Raw genomic sequence first — 23,089 nt, forward strand, 5'->3', positions numbered from 1 at the left:
TATCAATGGCTAATAATTTGTATGGTAACTTTCATTATCATTATCTCACACACACACACACACACACACACACACACACACACACACACACACACACACACACACACACACACACACACACACACACACACACACACACACACAGTCTTTTTCCTACTACCATCATCTTGTTGAGTTAATGTGTAGTAAAATAATATTTTATTGTTTAAAAATGATATCCTTTATATTTAAATGAAAAAGAACTCGTATCCCACCAAATATGGTTTGGCACACATTTTGTTTTTAGAGACAAAACACAATTTTACAGACATTAAGGTAAGATGCTGTTAAATAGCAGTACACAGAATCAGAATTACAAAATAAGATTGTGTTCATGTGTAAATCAGAGCTGTCAGTTGCAGTTGTTTCCTTTAATGAGGAAGAAAGTTCCAGCAGCGACTCCCAACAGCCCCAGAACCAGACCCACTCCACAGAACACTGCTGGACCAACACTGGGCAGCTCAACGTCCACCTCTGTAGGAAACATACAAGAACATGATAAAGGAAATGTTACAGATGTTAAAACAGTCTCTATAGGAGACAGAAGAGGAAGAGCATGAGACATAAGTGTTAACTATAAAGAAAGTGCAGAGTTCATTAAATAATTTGAGTTCCTTATGTTTCAATGTTTATACTTCATTTGACCAGCAAAAATCTAACAACAAAAAACTAAATTTACAACATGGAGACATTGTTAAAAACAAGAAGAAGAAAAAATCCCTTTTTCTGTCTAAAATAATAAAACACAAAAACATCCTTTACAAAATGACAAATGTTTAAAAAACAATCCATCAATGAATTATTACATTGTTTAATAATATACTATATGACTAATGAATATATGATTTGATGAAACAATTGAATGAATAGATGAAATAATAATTAATGAATATAAAAGAAAAAATACACCACAAATTAATGTATAGACACACAGACACACACAAACACACACATTCACACACTTTTTGTGAAACAGAGGATCCTCAAATGCTTTGTTTGATTCTATACGCTTTTATTTGATTTTCCCTGTAAAATGATTACAAAATATTACTCATCAACAACATAATGGAAAAGTATCTGTTTTAATGTCTTTCAGCCTTTTTTTTTTATTATTTTTCTAAGATAACAATTTTATCATGTCTAATGATGCTTGCCAAACAATTTCTCTTGATACCTTATATGGTAAACAAAAGGCTTTTAAGATGTCTTGTTTGTTTTAAATGATGCACAACATTAGTCAAATAAAGCTTTGTCTCACCCCATGTTTTGGTGTTGGGTTGCCCTTGAATGGATCTGTGTTTCACTGTGCAGCTGTAAATGTCTCCTTCAGCAGGTGTGAACTTCAGAGCGGAGAACATGTTGAAGGTGCCGTCACTGTTGTCACGGTACTGGCTAAAACTAATGTCCTCTGTCACAATATCATTGTTTTTCGTCCAGGAGACATTGACAGGTGGAGGGAAGAATCCAGTCACATAACATATGAGTGTGTTCTTTTCATCCAGAACCACTTCATCTTCTGAATAAATGGATGTCACAGGAGGGTCTGTAACACAGAAATAAACTATGCTTTACATTCAGGACTTATGTGTTTGTCTTGGACTACAAGATATATCCTGCCGCTTAGATTAAAATCTTGATTAAATTAAGTGAAATGTATTTTCAATTTATCAGGTGAGATTATTTTTTATCTAATATATTCAAAGTGTGAATATACAGTATAAGCAATGTGTATATGTTACCTAGTTGCTCTTGTGGGGAGTTGTATGCCTTAATGTCTGTGGCTAAATTTTGTTTGCAGACCTCCATTTGAGCAACACCAGTCTCATAACCTCCAGGAAAGCTGAGAGGATCTGCAAAGTCAGGCGCTATCACTACTCCTTCTTTTCTAATGAAGTCTGTATAGTACAGCACCTCTCCATCAAATCCATTCAAATCATCTTTCTCTGTATCAGAACATCCAGTAAACTGAAAATCCCTGTGCTCAGCTGAAACAGATCAAAAGTCAATGTATTAATTAAAATGGATGAAATGAAGAACTACTATTAACACGTAATCAGTATAGTTATGATATTTACAAACATCTTCAAATGACATAATGAGAGTCAACCTTAGAGTTCTCTTTATGTGTAAAGTCAGAAATGTACATCTAAAATAAAATATAGATGTACAAGAATAAAAGTTGTTTAATAAAAAGACATTTTAATAGCTTACTTAGACTTTATAAAGCAGATGTAATTTTACTCAGCAAATGTTCAGTCTTACCTTGAGCCCCATTACTCACAATTACAGTGAATATCAGCAGAAAACCAAACAGATCCATAGTTTACTCAGAGGAGACTGAAGCAAACACCATATCAAATAAACTGTACTGGAGTGAAAAATAGAATCTCTGATCTTTGGTCATGTAAAATAACAGCATCCAATCAGAAACTGAGCTCCAATGTGGCATCACTGTATCTAGGTAAAATAATCTTCTTTATAAAACTTGTGTGCACTCAAATCCCAAACTTGACTTTACTAGAAACCTGTGTGGAAGCCCATTGCATAACATTAAGTAGTTTGGACACAAGGTGAAACTATAACTCTAGTTGAATAAACAGCTTCACTTATTACTAATTCTTTTGACTTTATTTCTGTCAGGCCCAAGACCCAAGTCCTCATTTACATTTATTGAGTACTAAAAGTTTACACTTTTATTTTAGACGTCGCCACTGTGAAGAAGAGTAGTTGCTTTACTTTGCTCAAAAAAAAAAAAAAAAAAAAAAAAAAAAGTGGTATTGCTTAGTGTTGGCATTGCTTTATTCTTTTGTCAACAGGTTCATCAAAGCAGAGTAAAATTGCATTTAAGTAACAATGTTTATTTAAATAAATTTAAGGTGATTACATGAAACTAATGCAATGTTGATTTGTTTACTCAATATAAAAAAAAACTTTTTTAATGTATTAAGTTACTGTAATTAGGCTGAATTACTCCTAAATGTATGCTCAAAAAAAGTTGGTGTAGCTTATGACTTTCATGTTTGATTTCCTTTTGAACCACTAAGATCAAATCACTTTCTTCACTGCTAGTGTTTCCAATAAAGTCACCAACATTGTAAGCATGAGCTGCTCTTCTGCACACTGGTAACCTCAAAATATAAATCTAAAAAAAAAATACTTTTCTAAATCTCCAAACTGACCATTAAACTCTAACAAGTCTTTCTTTAAAAAGAGCTAAAATGATCTATCATAGTTATAAAATAATAAGCAAAGCACCCTGGAAACTACATATCTTCAAAGAAATTAAACATGGTTATTGATCCAAAGAATTTTGCTGTTTCATTTTAAATAACTCATTAAATAACTACATTTTTATTCAGCTTTTTAGTTATACAGTTATACAATTCAAACATCATTAAATAAAACACATAGCATATAAATGTTTTAATAAATAATTGAGGAGATACAAAATAAACCAATAAAAAGAGTTGCCTTAATATTAAATGTTAAATATTTTTCCAATGTTAACATTACAGAACAGCATCAAAAAATAAAACACATAGCATATATATTTTAAAAATAAATAAATAAATTATTCAATTCAATTCAGCTTTATTTGTATAGCGCTTTTACAATGTAGATTGTGTCAAAGCAGCTTCACATAAATGGTCATAGTAACTGGAACAGTGTAGTTCAGTTTTTAGTGTTAAAGTTCAGTTCAGTTTAGCTCAGTTCAGTGTGATTTAAAATCATTACTGAGAGTTTAAACACTGAAGAGCAAATTCATCTATGCGTAGCTCTACCAATAAATGCGAGCCAGTGGCGACAGTGGAGAGGGAAAAAAAACTTCACCTGATAGGAGTGAAGAAAAAAAACCTTGAGAGAACCAGACTCAGTTGGGCACGACCATTTTAATTTCTCCGCTGGCCAAAAGGCTTGTGCAGAACTTCAGTCACCGCGGTGGAGGCTGGAAGATGGCCTCAGTAAAGACTCGTCTGTCCCTGGAGCGTTGCTGGAATCAGACTCATGCTCTCCACTTCCCATGACCATCGGCGCAGCAGCAGCAGCAGCAGCTCAGGATATGGCCTGGCCACGGTTATGGAAACCTTGGGATCATCTCGTCGCTGGTCTTGGATCCAATCAGTTACTCTGCATAATCTGAGGACCTCGGGATGAGTATCCCCAGGTGAAAATAGAGAATAAAGAGAAAAATTAGCGTAGCTGCTGTTCATAGTGTATATAAGCAAGATGCAGAAGCCTGTGTGGAACCTGCTAGGTGATGCATCGAGTGTATGCTTTACTAAACAGACAGGTTTTTAATCTAGTTTTGAACTGAGAGAATGTGTCTGAGCCTCGGACGTTATCAGGAAGGCTATTCCAGAGTGTGGGAGCCATGAAGGAGAAGGCTTGACCTCCTTTACTCGATTTTGCTATTCTAGGTACAACCAGAAGCCCTGAGTTTTGAGATCTTAAAGAGCGAGTTGGATTGTAGCGAGACAGAAGGTTGGTTAGATAAACAGGAGCTAGATTATTTACAGCTTTATAGGTGAGAAGTAATATTTTAAATTCAATACGAAACTTAACAGGCAGCCAGTGTAAGGAGGATAAAATTGGGGTGATATGATCATATTTTCTAGACCTGGTAAGAACTGTGGCTGCTGCATTTAGTACTAATTGAAGTTCGTTAATAGAGGATGCTGGGCAGCCAGCAAATAGAGCATTACAGTAATCCAGTCTTGAAGTCATAAAAGCATAGATTAGCTTTTCTGCATCTGAGATGAATAGCATATTTCGTAATTTAGCGATATTTCTCAGATGAAAGAAGGCAGTTTTTGTGACGTGATATATGGTTTTCAAAAGTTAGATTGCTGTCTAATATGACACCCAGATCTTTTATAGTAGAGCTAACGCTAACTTTGTATCCCTCTAATTGTAAATTGAGTTGCAAGATCTGCTGTGTACAAGATTTAGGCCCAATAAGTAATAATTCTGTTTAGTCGGAGTTTAAGAGAAGAAAATTGTTGGTCATCCAGTCTTTAATGTCTTTGATACACTCAGTTAGTTTAGACAGTTGAGACGTCTCGTCAGGTTTAGTTGAAATATATAATTGAGTATCCTCTGCATAGCAGTATAAGCTGATCCCATGTCTTCTAATAATGTCTCCCAGAGGTAGCATGTAAATTGTAAATAGCAAAGGGCCTAAAACTGATCCTTGAGGCACCCCATACTTTACTGGGCTGACTTGTGAAGGCTGTCCATTAATATTCACAAACTGGTAATGGTCAGTTAAGTATGACTTAAACCATTGTAGAGCTTGTCCCTGGACACCTGTAGACTTTAAGCAATTTATGAGGATATTGTGGTCAATGGTGTCAAATGCAGCACTAAGATTGAGTAAAACTAATAGCGAGACACACCCTTGGTCAGCAGCTAAGAGTAAATCATTGGTTATTTTCACTAATGCAGTTTCTGTACTGTGATGAGCCCTGAAACCTGACTGAAACACTTCAAAAATATTGTTCGTCTGCAGAAAGGAGCATAATTGAGTAGAATTTTTTTTTTTAGCATTTTAGACATAAATAGAAGATTTGAAATAGGCCTATAGTTAGCTAAGTTGTTGGGGTCCAGTTGCTGTTTCTTAATAATAGGCTTAATAACAGCTAGCTTGTAAGAGTTTGGAACATGGCCTATAGATAAAGAAGAGTTGATAATGTTAAGAAGAGGTTCTCCCATAGCAGGTAGCAGCTCTTTCAGTAATTTTGTTGGAATTGAGTCCAGCATACACGTAGCTGGTTTAGAGCTATTTATAATTTTATCTAGCTCTTCCTGTACTATGATTTTGAAGCAGTGTAGGTTATTATTATGATTCAATGAAATATTTACAGGATTTGTTGTATAAACCGGTGCAGAAAGTTTGGCATCTCCTATTTTCTATCTAAAGCCTTCTATTTTATTACTGAAAAAATTCATGAAGTCATCACTACTAATTTGCGGTGGAGTAGTTTGTTCCAAGGATGACCGATTATTCGCTAATTTAGAGATGGTGTTAAATAAAAATCTAGGATTGTTATGATTATTTTCTATCAGTTTGCGCAGATGCTCGGTCCTGACAGATTTTAGAGCCCTCCTATAGCTGGACATACTGTCTTTGTATGCAATTCTAAAGACCTCTAAATTAGTTTTTTTCCATTAACGTTCCAGGGCACGGGTTGCTGTTTTGAGCACACGAGTATGACTATTATACTATGGTGTAGTTTTAATCTCTCTAGCCTTTTTTAATTTGATGGGTGCCACAGTATTTAGTGTGCTAGTAAAGATGGCATCCATACTGCTGGTTACTACATCAAGATCATTTGAGTTCCCCTTCGGGGGGAACTTCAGCACTATAAGTGGATTTGATTGTAAAATCCACGCATTGGGAGGTTCGGTTCAGAAGCTACTCGTCTGAAAGAGTATTGAACGGGCCAATTAAGAATGAATTGGCAGCGCAAGCCTGCGCAGGTGAGCGGCATAAGCAATCAACTGAGTATATAAGCTCACCTGGCGCCAGCAGACGCTATCCTTTTCGCTTCAGAGACTTTCTGATCGAGTCGATGAGGGTTCCTCCTGCTGTGACCAGCGATTCTGAGCGAACGAGAGCATTCTCCCGGTCCAGAGTGTGTACACGCAGCGGCAGACGGTCGAGCTGGGTTTCTCCCTTGCCTGGCGTTCTTTGGGTCCGGTCCTCCAGAACGGTGCGTATAAAGTTGCAAACTTCACAGAAAGAGCCACACAGTCGTGCAGCACGTCCTTTTCAGGGCGGCGCTCCGACTGTGCGTTTCTGGATGCGGTGGTTTCCTGTCCTCGGATGATGGGCGCGGGTACTGCGTTACATGTCTGGGGGTCCAGCATGTTAATGCGCTGCTCGCGGGCAGTTCATGTCGTCATTGCGATGCCATGACTGTTGCGCAAGATCGCGGTTAGCCTTTGCAAAAGGGCGAACCACCCCAGTTGTCCCCTGCTCTGCAGCGGGCACTCGGGCAGATCTGAGGATTTCAGCGAGAGATAATCCGTCGCCCACAGGCCCGCGGACCTCCCGCTCCTCTAAGCGCTCCATCCAAGCTTCGGGCGGGGGAAGCGATCCGTCTAACAGATGGTAGCCCTTACGCCCGATGACACCGGAGACCAGATGTCCACCGCGGCATCGGAGGGTGGGCTTTCATGGTCCGATGATGATCCAGACCCGCTCGCCCCCTTCGGGCTGGTGAGCGCTGTCACTACGGATCCTGAAACAGACATGTTAGCCGTGCTTTCCCGGGCTGCTTCGGCCGTGGGTTAGAGATGGTTTATCCCCCAGCTTCGCGGCCGGACCGACTAGAGGGGCGTTTCCTTCTTCCCGGAGGTGCACAGTAGGCTCACGCGGTCTTGTAAAGCACTTTTTTCTGCTCGTGCTGCGTGTTCCTCCACCCTAACCACTCTTGACGGTGAAACAGCCAGGGGGTATGTGGCGATTCCTCAGGTTGAGTGCGCGATGGCGGTAAATCCGCGCGGCGCCTCTTCTTGGCGGGGTCCGCCTCGTCTCCCATCCAAAGCCTGTAAGTTATCTACCTCCCTCGGAGCTAGAGCTTACATAGCTGCGGGCCAGGCTGCTTCCGCCTTGCATGCGATAGCCACCTACCAGCGCTACCAAGCGCAGGCGCTGGCCGAGCTGCACGAGGGTGGGTCCAACCCAGGCTTACGAGCTTCGCACCGCCGCCGACTTAGCTCTTCGGACTACTGAGTCCGCTGCGTGTGCGTTGGGGAGGACGATGTCCACATTAGTGGTCCAGGAGCGCCACCCCTGGCTGATATGCGCAAAGTCGACAAAGTCCGCTTTCTTGACTTCCCCATATCCCCAGCCAGGTTCGGCGACACTGTCTGTGAATTCACCCAGGAATTCAAGGCGGTGAGAGAGCAGTTGGTGGGTGATGTCTTATCGGCGGTCCGTAGCCCGCTCCGCCCGCCGTGCCATTCATACCTGCTCCTCGCCGAAGGCGCCCGCCTACGAGAGCTGCTCCGCCCCCGCACACGCCTCCGGCGAAGCGAGCGTGTCGGGCACCTCGGAAGCAGGCAGCCCCCCTGCCCAGAACGCCGCTAAGTCCGGCAACGGACCGCGAAGCGCCCCTGGGACAGGCCATCTGGAGAAGAGGGAACTTGCTCTTTCCCCGCTGGAGGGCGGGGCCCCATTTCCAACGGCACTTTTTACCGCCATGAAAACATTATGAAAGGGCACTTTTCACTTCCCCAGATGTGACAGCCCGAAATCTGCCAGTCTGGGACGCTATGCTTTCTAGCTTGCAGATTCGGTGCGTTTCGCCAGTGGCTCACGAGCGCTGGGAGGACGGTCTCCTTTCTCCCACCCCTCGAGCCTCCCCTCCGGAGCTCGGGTTTGGAGTGAGAGCAAATATCTCACCTCCAGCTTTTCCGTGGGACCCGCGAGCTTCCCGGATCAGCACACCCACTCCGCGCTGCCCCACTGCTGGTACGTCAGCGATTGTAGCGATGAGTCCATTAGCGGGAGCTCTGCCTGCCTGGTTAGCGCGGGCCAGCTCTTCGCAGTGGCTCATACGCACAATCAGACTCGGCTATGCGATTCAGTTCGCAAAACGGCCCCCCAAGTCGCGGGTGTGTATTCACCAGTGTCAGCCCCCTGTCCGCCCCTGTCTTGCGAGAGGAGATTGCTGTCCTCCTGGCGAAGGATGCAATCGAGCCGCTCCCTCCAGCCGAGATGGAGAGCGGGTTTTACAGCCCACACTTCATTGTGCCCAAAAAGAGCGGTGGGTCACGGCCAATCCTAGATCTGCGCGTTTTGAACCGCTGGCTGCACAAGCTGCCGTTCAGAATGCTCACGCAGAAGCGCATCCTCCGGTGCGTTCGTCCTCTGGGTTGGTCTGCAGCATTAGACCTGATGGACGCGTATTTCCATGTCTCCACTCTTCCTCGCCACCGACAGTTTCTGCGGTTTGCGTTTGAAGGTCGAGCTTGGCAATACAAAGCCCTCCCCTTCGGGCTCTCTCTGTCTCCGCGGGTCCTCACCAAGCCCGCGGAGGGTGCCTCAGCGCCCCTTCGGCTCGCGGGCATCTGCATACTCGATTTCTTTACGACTGGCTGATTTTTGCCCTCTCTCGGAGCAGTTGATTATGCACAGAGACAAAGTGCTCTGGCACTTCCACCTGTGGGGGTTTCAGGTCAACCGAGAAAAGAGCAAACTCGCCCCCGTGCAGAGGATCTCTTCTCTCGGGCTGGAGTTGGACTCGGTCACCATGGCAGCGCGCCTCTCCGGAGAGCGCGCTCAGCTGATGCTGTACTGTCTGAGAGAGCTCGACAGTAAAACAGTGGTCCCACTGAAACTATTTCAGAGGCTCCTGGGGCATATGGCATCCGCAGCCGCTTCATGCCGCTCGGATTATTCTATATGAGACCACTTCAGCACTGGCTGATCACGATCGAGTCCCCAGACGCGCATGGCACACGCGCGCACACCGAGTCTCTGTTACTGCGCTGTGTCGCCGCGCCCTCAGCCCTTGGAGCGACCCCTCGTTCCTACAGGCCTGGGTGTCTCTAGAACAGGCGTCCAGTCTTGTTGTCGTTTCAGCAGACGCTTCCAACACGGGCTGGGGGGCTGTGCGTTGCGGGCATGCGGCTGCGGACCTGTGGAAAGGTACCCAGTTGCATTGGCATATCGCCTGGAGCTGTTGGCAGTGTTCCTCGCTCTCCACCGTTTTTTTCCGGTGCTGGAGCGGCAACACGTGCTGGTCAGGACGGACAGTACGGCGGCGGTGGCGTATATCAGCCGTATAGGGGGTATGCGCTCTCGCCGCATGTCTCAGCTCGCCCGCCGTCTGCTCCTCTGGAGTCATCCGCGGCTGAAATCGCTGCACGCCATTCATATTCAGGCAAGCTCAACCGTGCAGCCGATGCGCTCTCACGGCAGCCTTGCGTCCTGGAGAATGGAGACTCCACCCCGAGTCTGTTCAGCTGATATGGGCGCGATTCGGGGAAGCCCAGATCGATCTGTTGCTTCCCCCGAGATCGCTCATTGCCAGTTGTTCTTTCCCTGACGGAGTGCTCTCGGCACGGATGCACTGGCTTACAGCTGGCCTCGGGGCACGCGCAAATACGCGTTTCCCCCAGTGAGCCTGCTCGCGCAGTTACTGTGCAAGGTCAGGGAGGACGAGGAACAGGTTGCTGGTTGCGCCCCTCTGGCTCAACCGGACCTGGATGTCAGAGCTCTCCCTCGCGATAGCCCTCCCCTGGCAGTCCCTTCGAGAGAGCACCTACTCTCTCAGGGACAGGGCACCACCTGGCACCCTCGCCGATCTTTGAAGAGATTTTTAGACGCGAGGAAGACTTAGGTAACCTCCGATTGCGGTGGCTAATACCGTCACTCGGGCTAGAGCCCCCTCCCCGAGCGCGCCTATGCCCTGACGTGGAGTCTATTCACTGAATGGTGTGTCTCTCGCTGAGAAGACCCCCATAATTTGCCAGATCAGCGTTGTGCTTTCTTTACGCCGAGAGAAGTTGGAGAGCAGGCTGTCGCCCTCCACACTCAAGGTTACGTGGCTGCCATCTCTGCTCTCATAACGCGGTGGCTGGCAGCACCGTGGGAACACATAACCTCATCATCCGGTTCCTCAGGGGCGTTAAGCGAATTAATCCACCCCGCCCCCTCTCATGCCCTCTTAGGATCTCGCCCTCGCTACACAAGCCGCGTCAGATCCCTTCGATCCTCGACTCAGTATCTTTCTGTCCCTGAAGACAGCTCTGCTGGTCGCGTTGATATCGATTAGAGGGTCGGGGACCCGGAGGCATTTTTCGGTCAGTGACTCGTGCCTGTAATTGGGCTGGCTTCTCTCACGTCCTGAGACCCCGCCCGCGATATGTGCCCAAGGTTCCTACCACTCCGTTTTAATATGAGGTAGTGAGCCTGCAAGCGCTGCCCTCGGAGGAGGCAGACCCAGCCCTTCTTTATTGTCCAGTTCGCGTTTTGCGTATTATCCGGACCGCACTCAGAGTTTAGATCATCTGAGCAGCTCTTCGTCTGTTATAGCGGTCGGCAGCAGGGAAGTGCCGTACCGAAATAAGTTCCCGCTAGATTGTGGATGCCTTTCTTTCACTATCAGAGCCGAGATGAGCCGCGTCCCCCGAGAGCGCGTGCGCACTCCACTCGGAGCTTCACATCCTCTCGAGCGCGCGCACGCGGCGCCCCTCTAACAGACATCTGTAGAGCTGCGGGCTGGGTGACACCCAACACATTTGCAAGGTTTTACAATCTGCGAGTGGAGCTGGTTTCCTCAAGGGTATTAGGTAACCCTTGGTGATTGAGGAAACAATTAGGTAGGGTGTTGAAACACGCTTGCTGCGCCATTTTCCCTAACACAGAGATACGTGCGCCTTTTTATCTGTCAGTAAAGTTCCCCGTCAGGTGAGCCCTGCAGATTCCTCCGTGGCCCCCAGCACTGACTCAGCGGAGGAGTCACTTGCTGGCCCACTACGTTGTAGGTCTGCCCGCTGGTCAGCCCGCGTTTTGGGTAAAGGTGCCTGCTATGCGTGATCCCCACTAGGCGATCCCATATGCTTATTCCGCCACGGTTAAGTCCCCCCCCTGGGCGGACCCGTGTCTTCCCTCCCCGCTAACCACTCTTTTGCTATGCGTAGTCCCCCTTTTTAGGGCTAGTCCATATGTAAATTCTGCCATCTATCCCCCCTTGGGTAACGGATGGCCTCCGCAGCGTCCTCCCTATCGGGATTGCACGCTTCCCAACGTACTGTCGTATTTTCCTAGAATTATCTAGATGCTCACGACTTCCCAAAAAATATATATAAATCCGTAAAACTTCTGTTGAAGTAGGATAAATTAGGGCCAGGGACACGTTGGAGGACCGCGCCCCCCATGATGTGGGTGCGTCACGCTTGCTTGACTATCTCCTCATGGGGGGTGTTGGTAAGGTGCAGTCATTATGGCGCTTTCAATGGGCTCCCAATGCGTGGATTTTACAATCAAATCCACTTATAGTGCTGAAGTTCCCCCCGAAGGGGAACGTTCGAGGTTACTAAAGTAACCCTTCGTTCCCAGAGGAGGGGAACGGAAGCACTATACTCCGTCGCCATAATGACTGTCCCTTAGCTGTTAAAAGTCTCTTCAGCTTAAAAAGGATAGCGTCTGCTGGCGCCAGGTGAGCTTATATACTCAGTTGATTGCTTATGCCGCTCACCTGCGCAGGCTTGCGCTGCCAATTCATTCTTAATTGGCCCGTTCAATACTCTTTCAGACGAGTAGCTTCTGAACCGAACCTCCCATTGCGTGGATTTTACAATCAAATCCACTTATAGTGCTTCCGTTCCCCTCCTCGGGGAACGAAGGGTTACTTTAGTAACCTCGAACGTTTGTAGGTGCGTTACCAAATAGAGAAAGATCAGGTAAGTTATTTATAAATTCATCTTTGGTTGACGGAACAATAGTTCTACTAGGGCGGAGTATTGTAGCATGTACATTTTTTTAATAAATGAATAAATACATAAATAAATACAAACAACGAAATAAATACATAAAAAATAAATGACTCAAAATAAAACAATAAACTTTAAACAAATGTGTTGAGTTGTGTTAATATTACAGTTTTTTACAATGGCTATGACACTTTTTTCAATACATTTAACAAGTTTGCTAAACTCTTAACGCAGCAACACACCTAAAACACACTATTGGCAAAACAGTTAATTTCATGCTCAAAATCACACATTATAAACTAAACCTCTAAACTACTTTTCAAAATACAATAATAAACGAACACACTACACCATGTCTAACAAAACACTGCAAACATGTTTCAAAATGAAATTATTGTTTAAAACACAAACACATGTTCTCTTCCAACAGAAACATTCAGTCAATCAGAACACACTGACAATAAAAACACTATCATCAGCTGACATTACAGAAACTGATTTAGTTTATGTGTCAGCTCTGCCCTTATATTTGAAGTCTCGTTACAGTTTTGTTTCGTTGGGTTAAATAAATGCATGCATTTTCTTTCTTTTACGGCAAAAATTCTATACAAAACGAAGAAAAAAATGCTTTATAAAATTTACAGTTTAAATTAAAAAAAAATACAGACACAGAATTTCTGCAGTACAGACTTTTTTGCAGAAGGACATCACTGCAAACAGAAAAAGCACCACAATTATAATAAAATAACAAAGTAATCTTCTATTCTGCCCGGTCTTTTGCCACATGTTCTCATCCACATTATACTTGATATCTTCTGTGGCCTGGCACAGTAACTGTGGCCCTTTGGCCTATTATGTTTTTCCTATGGCGACATCCCCAGCCTTGTCAACATTGAAAATTTCATGTGGTACTTGATTGGCCTCTAACTTCATGACTCTCTGAAAGTAATTAGACTCAGTGTATGCAAATGCTGTACTGTATATGTACTGTATGTACTAATGAACTCCAGGTTTAAAGAGTAGTTTCCTGTAAAACACACTGTGTATTGTACTGTAATGACTGTATTGCATAATCTTACATGGACGTATTGGTGACAGAGTTCTTTGATGGGCTCACTGTTTCTTTCAAAAACCTCAAGAGTCCTCTATTTGTATATTTGTATCTATTTGTAAATGTGTGTGTGTGTGTGTATATATATATATATATATATATATATATATATATATATATATATATATATATATATTTATTTATATAACCGCAATATGCTGTTTCTCATTGGGAATTGATTAAAATATACGGAATATATTTGTGTTTCAATTCACAATTACTTTGTTCACTTTGACTTTATCCTATATAATTTCTGTTTAGAACATGGTGTTATCTGTTCTGAAAGACTGTGTTAAAGCATTTGTAAATTTGACTGTAAATTTACATTGTTTTGTTCTTGGTTGTGCTTGTGTGTAAAAGAAGTTAAAGCATTTTAAATTTGTGCTAACTGGATGCATTTTGTGTTAAAACAACAAGAAATGTCTTAATTGTATAGCCCACGAAGACGGATGTTGTGCTAACTGTGTTAAGAGTTTAGGAAACTTGTTAAATGTATTGATAAAAGTGTCATAGCAATTGTAAAAAAACTGTAAACATTGACATTACTTTTAATATTATTTATTAATATTTTATTGATTTTCTTTAATGTAACTACACAGAACAACATCATGAAATAAAATCACACATAGCATATACCTTATAAAAATAAATAAAACACAAATCATAGCACCTAAAAATAAAACAAACAATACTTAAACAAAATAAAAAAGCATGTAATAACTAACAACCTAATAACTAAAAACACACAGACGTCAACAATTAGTCTTTGAATCTCAACAATGGTGACAATCAAAATCAAAAAATTTAAATAAAATAAACATCAACCCAGAACAAAACAATACTGAAATATTACACCCCAAAAACAATATAAAATAAAAGTAAAGAAAGAAATTGTGTGTGTGTGTGTGTGTGTGTGTGTGTGTGTGTGTGTGTGTGTGTGTGTGTGTGTGTGTGTGTGTGTGTGTGTGTGTGTGTGTGTGTGTGTGTGTGTGTGTGTGTGTGTGCGTGCGTGTGTGTTTGTGTGTTGCAATGTAAGCTGGGAGTTTTCCACTATGTTGGCACCCAACATGCATTGCGGCATGAATGAATTATACAGTTTTTATTTTAATTTGTTTTATTCTTTTGCAAACATGGTTGAGATTCATATCCTGATCCTTGATGCCTGTGTGTCTCAAATGTTAAACGTTTCTGGTGATCTCAAGGTTTTGGGCATGAAACTCTAATTATTAATAAGAAATTATCATTAATCCCTTAATGATCATTTGTTGACTGTCCATGGAAAGCAATTGTATAGCTTAGACAACCCACAACACATAAGTACTTCTTTTTTTATCGTATTACTAATCTTAATACTAGAAGTTCTTGTCATAACTGATAAGCTTCAAAAACACAGTTATAATAACAAGCAAGGTAAAGGATCAAACCCAACTAAAGCAGCCTCCGATCTCCACGATGGTGAGGTCAATTTTCAATAAAAAAATATAAACCTCTGTTAATTATCAAATATTCTTGACAGAAATGAAGCCAAACTGTAATCAGTGAAGCTACTACTGCTGTTGTGTAATGGAGTTGTTTAAACCTCTGTTTTAATTCAGTTGGTTTTGTGTGAGGCTGTGTCTGGTTTTATATCTCGTTCTTTCCATCAGTGATTGAGCTTGTTAACAGCAGCTGTTCATCAGTGTCTGAATTCACTCATTTGTGGTCATTCACTCTGTCTAGTGGAATAAACTATTCGACTGATTTAGGGACTGGTGAATGAGGGTGTATAACAAGACAAAAGGTTAGATCTGTCACAGTTATTTTCTGTATTTTGTCCAGCTATTAATAATTTAACAAGTTTCCACTGTAGGTTGTTGACTTTGACTGTTAAAATCAAAAACATTTTTGTAGTATATAATACTGTATATAAATACTCAATACAATTAATATTTTCTTGCAAATCTTTTCAGATTTATGAAGAAAATATTCACAGTATTTTCCCACAAAACTTGAGTCGTTTATTCATACAGATTTTGATACATATGAATGTACGCCACTGTAGGCAGTTATGCAGCACTTGTGGTCTTCCCTCGGCCCAGACAAAATGTATGTGAGCCTGAAGTGGCCCACCTGTACAATGGCAAAGTGGGGCCAAAGATTCAAATTCATATATGGGCCATTTAAGGCAATGATTTGGCACTTATGGCAAAATGTAATCTGAATGTGAGCCTAATGTGACCCATGTGAAAAATGGTAAATTTTGCCCAAATGATGGAGGACAAATGAGGGCCACAGTTGGCAAAAATGTGGAATAGTCATTTAAGGGTAATCTAGCTCTTAACTTAAAGTGGCTTACATGTGTAAGTGCAAATATGGCCCAGTTATCTTAAGACATATGTGTGCCACTTGTGGCAAATATTTGGTACAGTAAATCTGGCTATTGCAGATGTAAGCCTTATGTGGCCAAGAAAAAAATATAGAAAATGTTGCTCAGTTATCTTAAAACAAATGTGGGCCACTTTGGCAAATATTTGACACAGTAAACTCTGGTTAATGCAGCCGTTAGCCTATAGTGTCCCAGTGAAGATATAGAAAATGTGGCCGAGTTATCTCAAAACATATGTGGGCCACTTTTGAATAAACATTCGGCACAGTAAACTCTGACTAGTGTGGATTTGAGCCTATGGTGGCCCCTAAAAGATATAGCAAATGTGACCCAGATATCCTAAAACAAATGTGGGCCACTTTTGGCAAATATTTGGCACAGTTAGCTCTGGCTAATGTGGCTGTGAGCCTAAAGCGGCCCAGAGAAGCAATGGCAAATTTGGCCCAGTTATGTTAAAACATGTGGACCACATACAGACTAAAGTCACCATCATGGAGAAAGTGTTTGCTTTAGTTAGGCTCATAGCTCTGAACCCCTCACTATAAATCTTATTTTGGGCTGTTGTAATTCTCAAGAACTTTGCTTGAAAAGTTTATTCATTACGATGGACAAGCCTAAAACAAACAAACACAAAAAAATTATGAAATCGAGTGAGGCACAACCTGAGATGAAATAATATAATTCACTGATGTTAACCAATGTTTAATTCATTATTAGAAGTAATGTAATAACACGCTTGCACATGCCACAGAATTATGAAAGTATATAAGCTGAAAAAAATATATATGGTTCAACTTCTGCTCACGGAGACATCAATAATCAGCGTATGAACCTCAACAACGATGACATTTAACAAAATGAACAATCACAAACAGGAGACTAAAAGTGACAAAATCAACAACGTCAACATAAAAAGCAGAATCAATAGCAATAATGAAAACTGGAGCATCAATAAGCTATAGAATTTATTCATACAGCAATCCATGCTGGGATTTTTGTACTTTGCCACACCCAGCAAGTTGTAAGGTGTAGGCCCGATCTGGGCCAGAATTAAAGCAAACTGTGACCCAGAATAGGGTCAGTTCTGGTTCATTTGGTTGAATTCTGGCTGATATGTGATGTTGCTATGGCTTAATTGTGGCCCAGATCTGGCAAACAGGAGCGGACCGCCCAAATGCCATCATTCCAGATGTGGTCCAGATATAAGTGTTTGGCGTAGGATTTTGACAAATTTGTGATTTGAGTCACATGAATTTTGCTAGCTGGGCTTAAACATGGATTCATTTTCCATCCACAACCCGTCTCTGGGAAACATCCACACACATACACTCATACACTATGGACAATTTAGCCTACCCAATTCACCTGTACCACATGTCTTTGGACTCTGGGGGAAACCAGAGCACCCGGAGGAAACCCACGTGAATGCAGGAAGAACATGCAAATTGAGCTGAGGATCAAACCAGTGACCCAGCACCCTTCTTGCTGCGTTGCCCACATAATATACTCATAGCAGGGGCTGGGATAGAACCCGGGTCTCTGGCGTGAAAGGGGAATCATGTTACCACTGAGCTACTGGAAGCTGATGGGCTTAAACACAAATATATCTATGAACTAAGCTAAGCGTGCTTTGCTGTCTGCCTGCCTCCCTGCCTGTGTGTGTGTGTGTGTGTGTGTGTGTCATCTGCGGTGTGCGTGTGTGTGTGTGTGTGTGTGTGTGTGTGTGTGTGTGTGTGTGTGTGTGTGTGTGTGTGTGTGTGTGTGTGCGCGCGTTAACTTTGTAACGATATTGTGTGTGACTCATCAATGCAACTTCGCAATACTGATTAGTAAAGGTTAGTTCTTACTGTAGTATCACACAAACGCTATGTGAGACCTTCTTCCTTTAAGTCTGTCTGTTGTCTGACGCAGCTGAGGGAGGAGGCATGTAGAAATAGTGGGCGGGAAAGACTCGTCTTAAAGGCACAGTACGACAAAACCACCCCCTGCTGGAAATCAGTATAAAACAGCATCTTGTAAAAGGTATAATGAAAAATCTGATGGGTATTTTAATCAGAAACTTTATATACACATTCTAGAGACGCAAAAGACTTATATTAAATCTGAAAAAAGGGGTAACCTAGGTGCCCTTTAATCCAAATTGGGAAAACTGGCACATGAGGCACATTTCATTGCATTCTTACCTTTACTGTTTATTTCTGAAAGAAATGATTGCATTTGATAAGGGAAACCATCATTAATTTCTGCAGGATTGCAGGTTTCTGTTCCTTTCATTTCAGTGGTCAAACCAAGACTTTCAGTGCTTTCACAGAAAATTCATGATAATGTTGTTTAGAGTAAATTGTGGGTTTCTCTGCTTGGTAGATGTTCAGTTTATTATACTATATTTTTAATTAGTTGTTCCTTATACACATTCTTTTTTTTGTGGATTATGATATAGTTTTTTAAGTACTATTTTTTTAGTCTCTTAAATTGCTGTAAAAGAAAAACAACTAACAATTTGATTATCTTGGTTTGTCACATAAAAGTCTGATTCACTGATCTACTGTAGTTATGGAGCTTTGTTGTTGTATAGTAACAATACTGTGATGTTGATTTAACTGTACTGAGAATAGAATGAGGGCCAGCAGTACATTGATCAATTTCAAAAAACACATTGAACATCAGAATCACTCAGAACACACAGACAACAAGAATAAGCATATAAATCTCAATGATTGTTGAAATAATTTCTTGTTGCAGTGCATTTATTCATTCACTTTTTCTTCAGCTTAGTCCCTTATCCCTTGACCGCCAACTTATGTCGGACTTATTATCCAGCATATGTCTTACGCAGCGAATGCAACTTCTAGCCGCAACCCAGTACTGTTCGCTCGCACACACACACACACACACACACACGCACGCGCAAACACACACACACGCACGCGCACACACACACACACACACACACAATTTAGCTATACACTCTAAGAAATAAAGGTACACGAACTGTCACTAGGGTGGTACCTTTTCTAATGAATATGAACCTTTTAAAAACACATTTGTTCATTTTGAAAAGTTACCACCCCAGTGACAGCTCGCATACCTTTATTTCTTCTTTTTTTTTTTTTTTTTACATTCTCTTCATTGTATTTTTTACATCAGCACAAATGAACTTTTACATATCGTCACCTTGGACTTATAAGGTTCTATCTGCGTTCTGAATGATTTTGATATATTGAGCTTCAAAGTTTTTGCATTCCATAGCAAAGCAAACAGTATGTGTGTAACATATGTTTTCTTTAAATAAAAAGTCTTAAAATGTAAACAACTTAAAAAAATTCATAATGTAAATAAGTTGTCATTTAATAAGAATATGTCAATAACTCAATTTTGACAAAAATGTCAGATAGAACCTTATAATTCTAAAGTGACAATATGTGTCCTTTTTTTCTTTTAAACACAAAGTTGTAACATCATGTTACTATTATAGGTATAAGGAACTAAAGAAAACAGAGAAAACTGGGGAAAAGGAGCAATAAACAAAACAAGAAAAAAAGGTTTAAAAAAATGAAATAAAATAATAAATAAAGGGGGATATTTAAGGTGTTTTTAGGGTTCAATCACTGCTCTCTTGTTAAAGTACTCAATAAATGGATTCCAGATTCCAAGGAAACTCTTCGTTTTATTTTTTAGAGAAAGCCTTAGCTTCTCAAGTAGCAGACAGGACATGGCATATTTTATTAATGTGGAGCAACATGGAGGATCTTTTCGTTTCCAATTTAGTAAAATCAATCTACGTGCCAAAATCTAATCCCTGTACGTTTATTATTACATAATTCTGCATCATCACTGACACCAAACATAGCTAAAATAGACCAAGGGTATACTTGTATTCCCACTACTTCTGATATTAATTTAAAAACTGAAATCCAATAATTAACAATTTTAGAACAACTCCAAAACATGTGGCCAAGTGATTGCTGGGTTTGATTGCATCTTTCACACAGTGGGTCTACGGCAGGGAACATCTTAGAGAGCTTTAATTTTGACAATTGGAGTCTGTGCAGAATCTTAGATCTTAGAATCTTAGAATCTTCTTGTGTTTGAATCCTCTCATTGCCAATTTTCAATTTCTGGCCGAGATCCTCTTCTCTTGCCATTTTGAGATGGTTCTGAGAGTTTATTATATATAATTGAAATTCCTCTTTTCATAAATGGGTTCTGTAGAAACAAAGCTTCCACTAGGGAGGTCGGTGGTTCAATAGGAAATATATAAAATTATTTTTGTCAAAACTGTGAGCTTGTAAATATTTAAAAAACATGGGTACTTGGCAGATCCAATGTCTGCTGTAATTTTTTAAATGTTGAAAAACAATTATCAATGAAAAGATCTTTAAAGCACTACATCCCTTTATTTGACCAGGTCTGAAAGAAAGAGTCAGTTTGAAAAGGGGTAAATGAATGATTCTCAGTCATGGGCTTAAGACAGAACATGTTTGCCACTCAAAGTGTTTTCTAACCTGTTTCTAAATTTTAAATGAATTAGAAACCACTGGATTGTTTTATCAATATGTGGGGGGACATAACTTATTTTCCATGTCCCCCAATCTGTTAACCCCTCTTTTATCCCAAAATAAAGTGCTCTTATCTCACATGCCCAGTAATACAACTGAAAATGTGGTAAACTCATCCCTTCATTTTAATTCTCTGTAAATATATCCTCTTGTTTTTAGTTTTTTTTTATTCCAAATGTATTGGGTAATCATCCTGTCTATTTAAAAAAAAAATATTTGTTAATATATACTGGGATACATTGGAAGAGAAAAAGATATTTGGACAAAATAGTAATTTTTACAGTGTTAATAGAAAAAAGAAAGTGGTCCATTTTTTAAAAGAGTTTAACGTGGATGCTTTCATATAGTTTCAAGACATTTTCTCTAAAGAGTGAAGAAAAATGTTTAGTAATGATAATCCCTAGATATTAAAATGAATTTACTACTTTTGAAGGAAAAGTTGAAAATGATTCTAATTGATCTTAAGGGTTTATTGGATATATGACGCTCTTGGAAAAGTTTATCTTATATCCTGAGATTTCACCAAATTGATCTAAAATTGACATGATGGCTGGTATTGATTGTAGGGGATTGGAAATCTGCATACCTTTATTTCAGAGAGTGCATAGCAGGGGTGTCAAACTCAATTCCTAGAGGGCCGAAGCCCTGCACAGTTTAGTTCCAACCCTGCTCCAACACACTTACCTGTGGGTTTCAAACAAGCCTGAAGGACTCAATTAGTTTGATCAGCTGTGTTTAATTAGGGTTGGAACTAAACTGTGCGGAGCTGCAGCCCTTTTGGAATGGAGTTTGACACCTGTGGTGTATAGCATGTCTTTAGACTGTGGGGGAAACTGGAGCACCTAGAGAAAAACCACACGAACACTGAGAGAACATGCAAACCTCACACAGAAATGCGAACTGACCCAGCCAGGACTGGAACCAGCGGCTTACTTGCTGTGAGGTGACAGCACTAACCACTGAGCCACCATGCCACCCTTTGTCGTAGTGCTTGCTGGGAGTAAATTATGACTTTTGTGTGGTTCTCCGAGCATGTACTGCAGCATGAAGCATGTTAACATTGTGGGGATTCATAAGCTGATTTAGATGTTCAATGTGTTTTAAAATCTAACCAGAGCACTGCTGTTCTCTCAATATGCTTAACTCAAAGACTTCAATTATCATTTCTGTGAATTCAACACCATACTAATATGAAGAAAAAGACTTGAATCATTGACAAAATTTGTAAATCTGTACTGTTTAAGAATTTAACTACAATCATTTGTTTTAATATGTCTTTTTATAACACAGAACTTGAGCATACAAAAAGAAATACATTAAGGAATAGATAATTAAAGAGACCAAATAAAGGAACCACACTTCTCCACAGTAGTGATTTCTAAAAACGTGTATTTTCAGACATCAGTGATGTTCTTATAATGCTTTTCTACTGCTGTTGAGAGAATGTTCTTCTTTTGTTATTGTGTTACTGTCTGCCAATGTTTTAAAAGGAACACATGTATAACCTGTTACCTTAAAAACATTCCTTAAACATGTATGAAATGTTACAATGAAAATGTGACACTTTAGTTTTAATTTAATAACACAGGATGATGTATGTACTGAACGAACATCCTTAAATCATTTTTAAAACACTTTTTTCTTTAAAACATTAATCAAAGTCGTACAGAATATAATGAACACAGTAAGAAGGTTGCTGGTTCGAGCCCTGGCTGGGTCAGTTGGCATTTCTGTGTGGAGTTTTCATGTTCTTCCCATGTTCATGTGGGTTTCCTCCGGGTGTTCCAGTTTCCCCCAGTCCAAAGACATGCGCTAGGTGAATTGAAAAAACTAAATTGGCCGTAGTGTGAATGAGAGTGTATTGGTGTTTCCCAGTACTGGGTTGCGGCTGGAAGGGCGTCCTGCGTAAAACATGCTGTTATAGTTGGCAGTTCATTCCACTGTGGCAATTAATAAATAGACTAAGGGACTTAGCCGAAAAGAAAATGAATGAATGATTATTATATTAATATATCAAGAAGTGACAGTTCATTGCACTGTGGTGACAAAATGAATGAATTCATAAATAACAAGAAGTTATAGCAGAAAAAAATAACACACGATTTATGGTGTTAAATATCTCAATAAAGCAAACCGTTCTCAACTATGAACGCTGAAATATTTTCAGTGAATCTAACTTGGGCCTTTGCAGGCATCTGACAGACAAAGTCAAACAGATGCTTCTCATGCTGGTTGTGGATTTGTTTAATGTTGGTCACACTTTACAATAAGGTTCATTAGTTAATGTTAATTAATGCATTTACTAAGATTAACAAACAATGAACAATACATTTACTACTGTATTTGTTCATGTTAGTTAACATTAGTTAATGAAAATACAGTTTTTCATTGTTAGTTCATGTTAACTCATTGTGCATTAACTAATGTCAACAAGCATGCACTTGAATGTTAATAATGCATTAGTAAATGTTCAATTATGATCAATAAATGCTGTACATGTGTTGTTCATGATTAATTCATGTTAGTAAATGCATTAACTAATGAACCTTTTTGTAAAGTGTTACCTTA

At 40.8% G+C, this 23,089-nt stretch overlaps 1 protein-coding gene across 1 annotated transcript; it reads right to left on the reverse strand.

Moving 5' to 3' along the window:
• On the reverse strand, positions 1–2,754 carry mhc2daa (major histocompatibility complex class II DAA gene). The gene is made up of 4 exons (XM_073910956.1): positions 2,302–2,754; positions 1,779–2,024; positions 1,298–1,582; positions 1–513 (listed from the first exon to the last, which is right to left on the reverse strand). The coding sequence occupies exons 1-4, from the start codon at positions 2,357–2,359 to the stop codon at positions 392–394; spliced, it is 711 nt and encodes a 236-aa protein (XP_073767057.1). The 5' UTR covers positions 2,360–2,754; the 3' UTR covers positions 1–391.
• Between the last annotated feature and the right edge of the window lie 20,335 nt (positions 2,755–23,089).

The sequence above is a fragment of the Danio rerio genome, chromosome 8 (assembly GCF_049306965.1).
Source record: "Danio rerio strain Tuebingen ecotype United States chromosome 8, GRCz12tu, whole genome shotgun sequence".
NCBI classification, from domain to species: domain Eukaryota; kingdom Metazoa; phylum Chordata; class Actinopteri; order Cypriniformes; family Danionidae; genus Danio; species Danio rerio.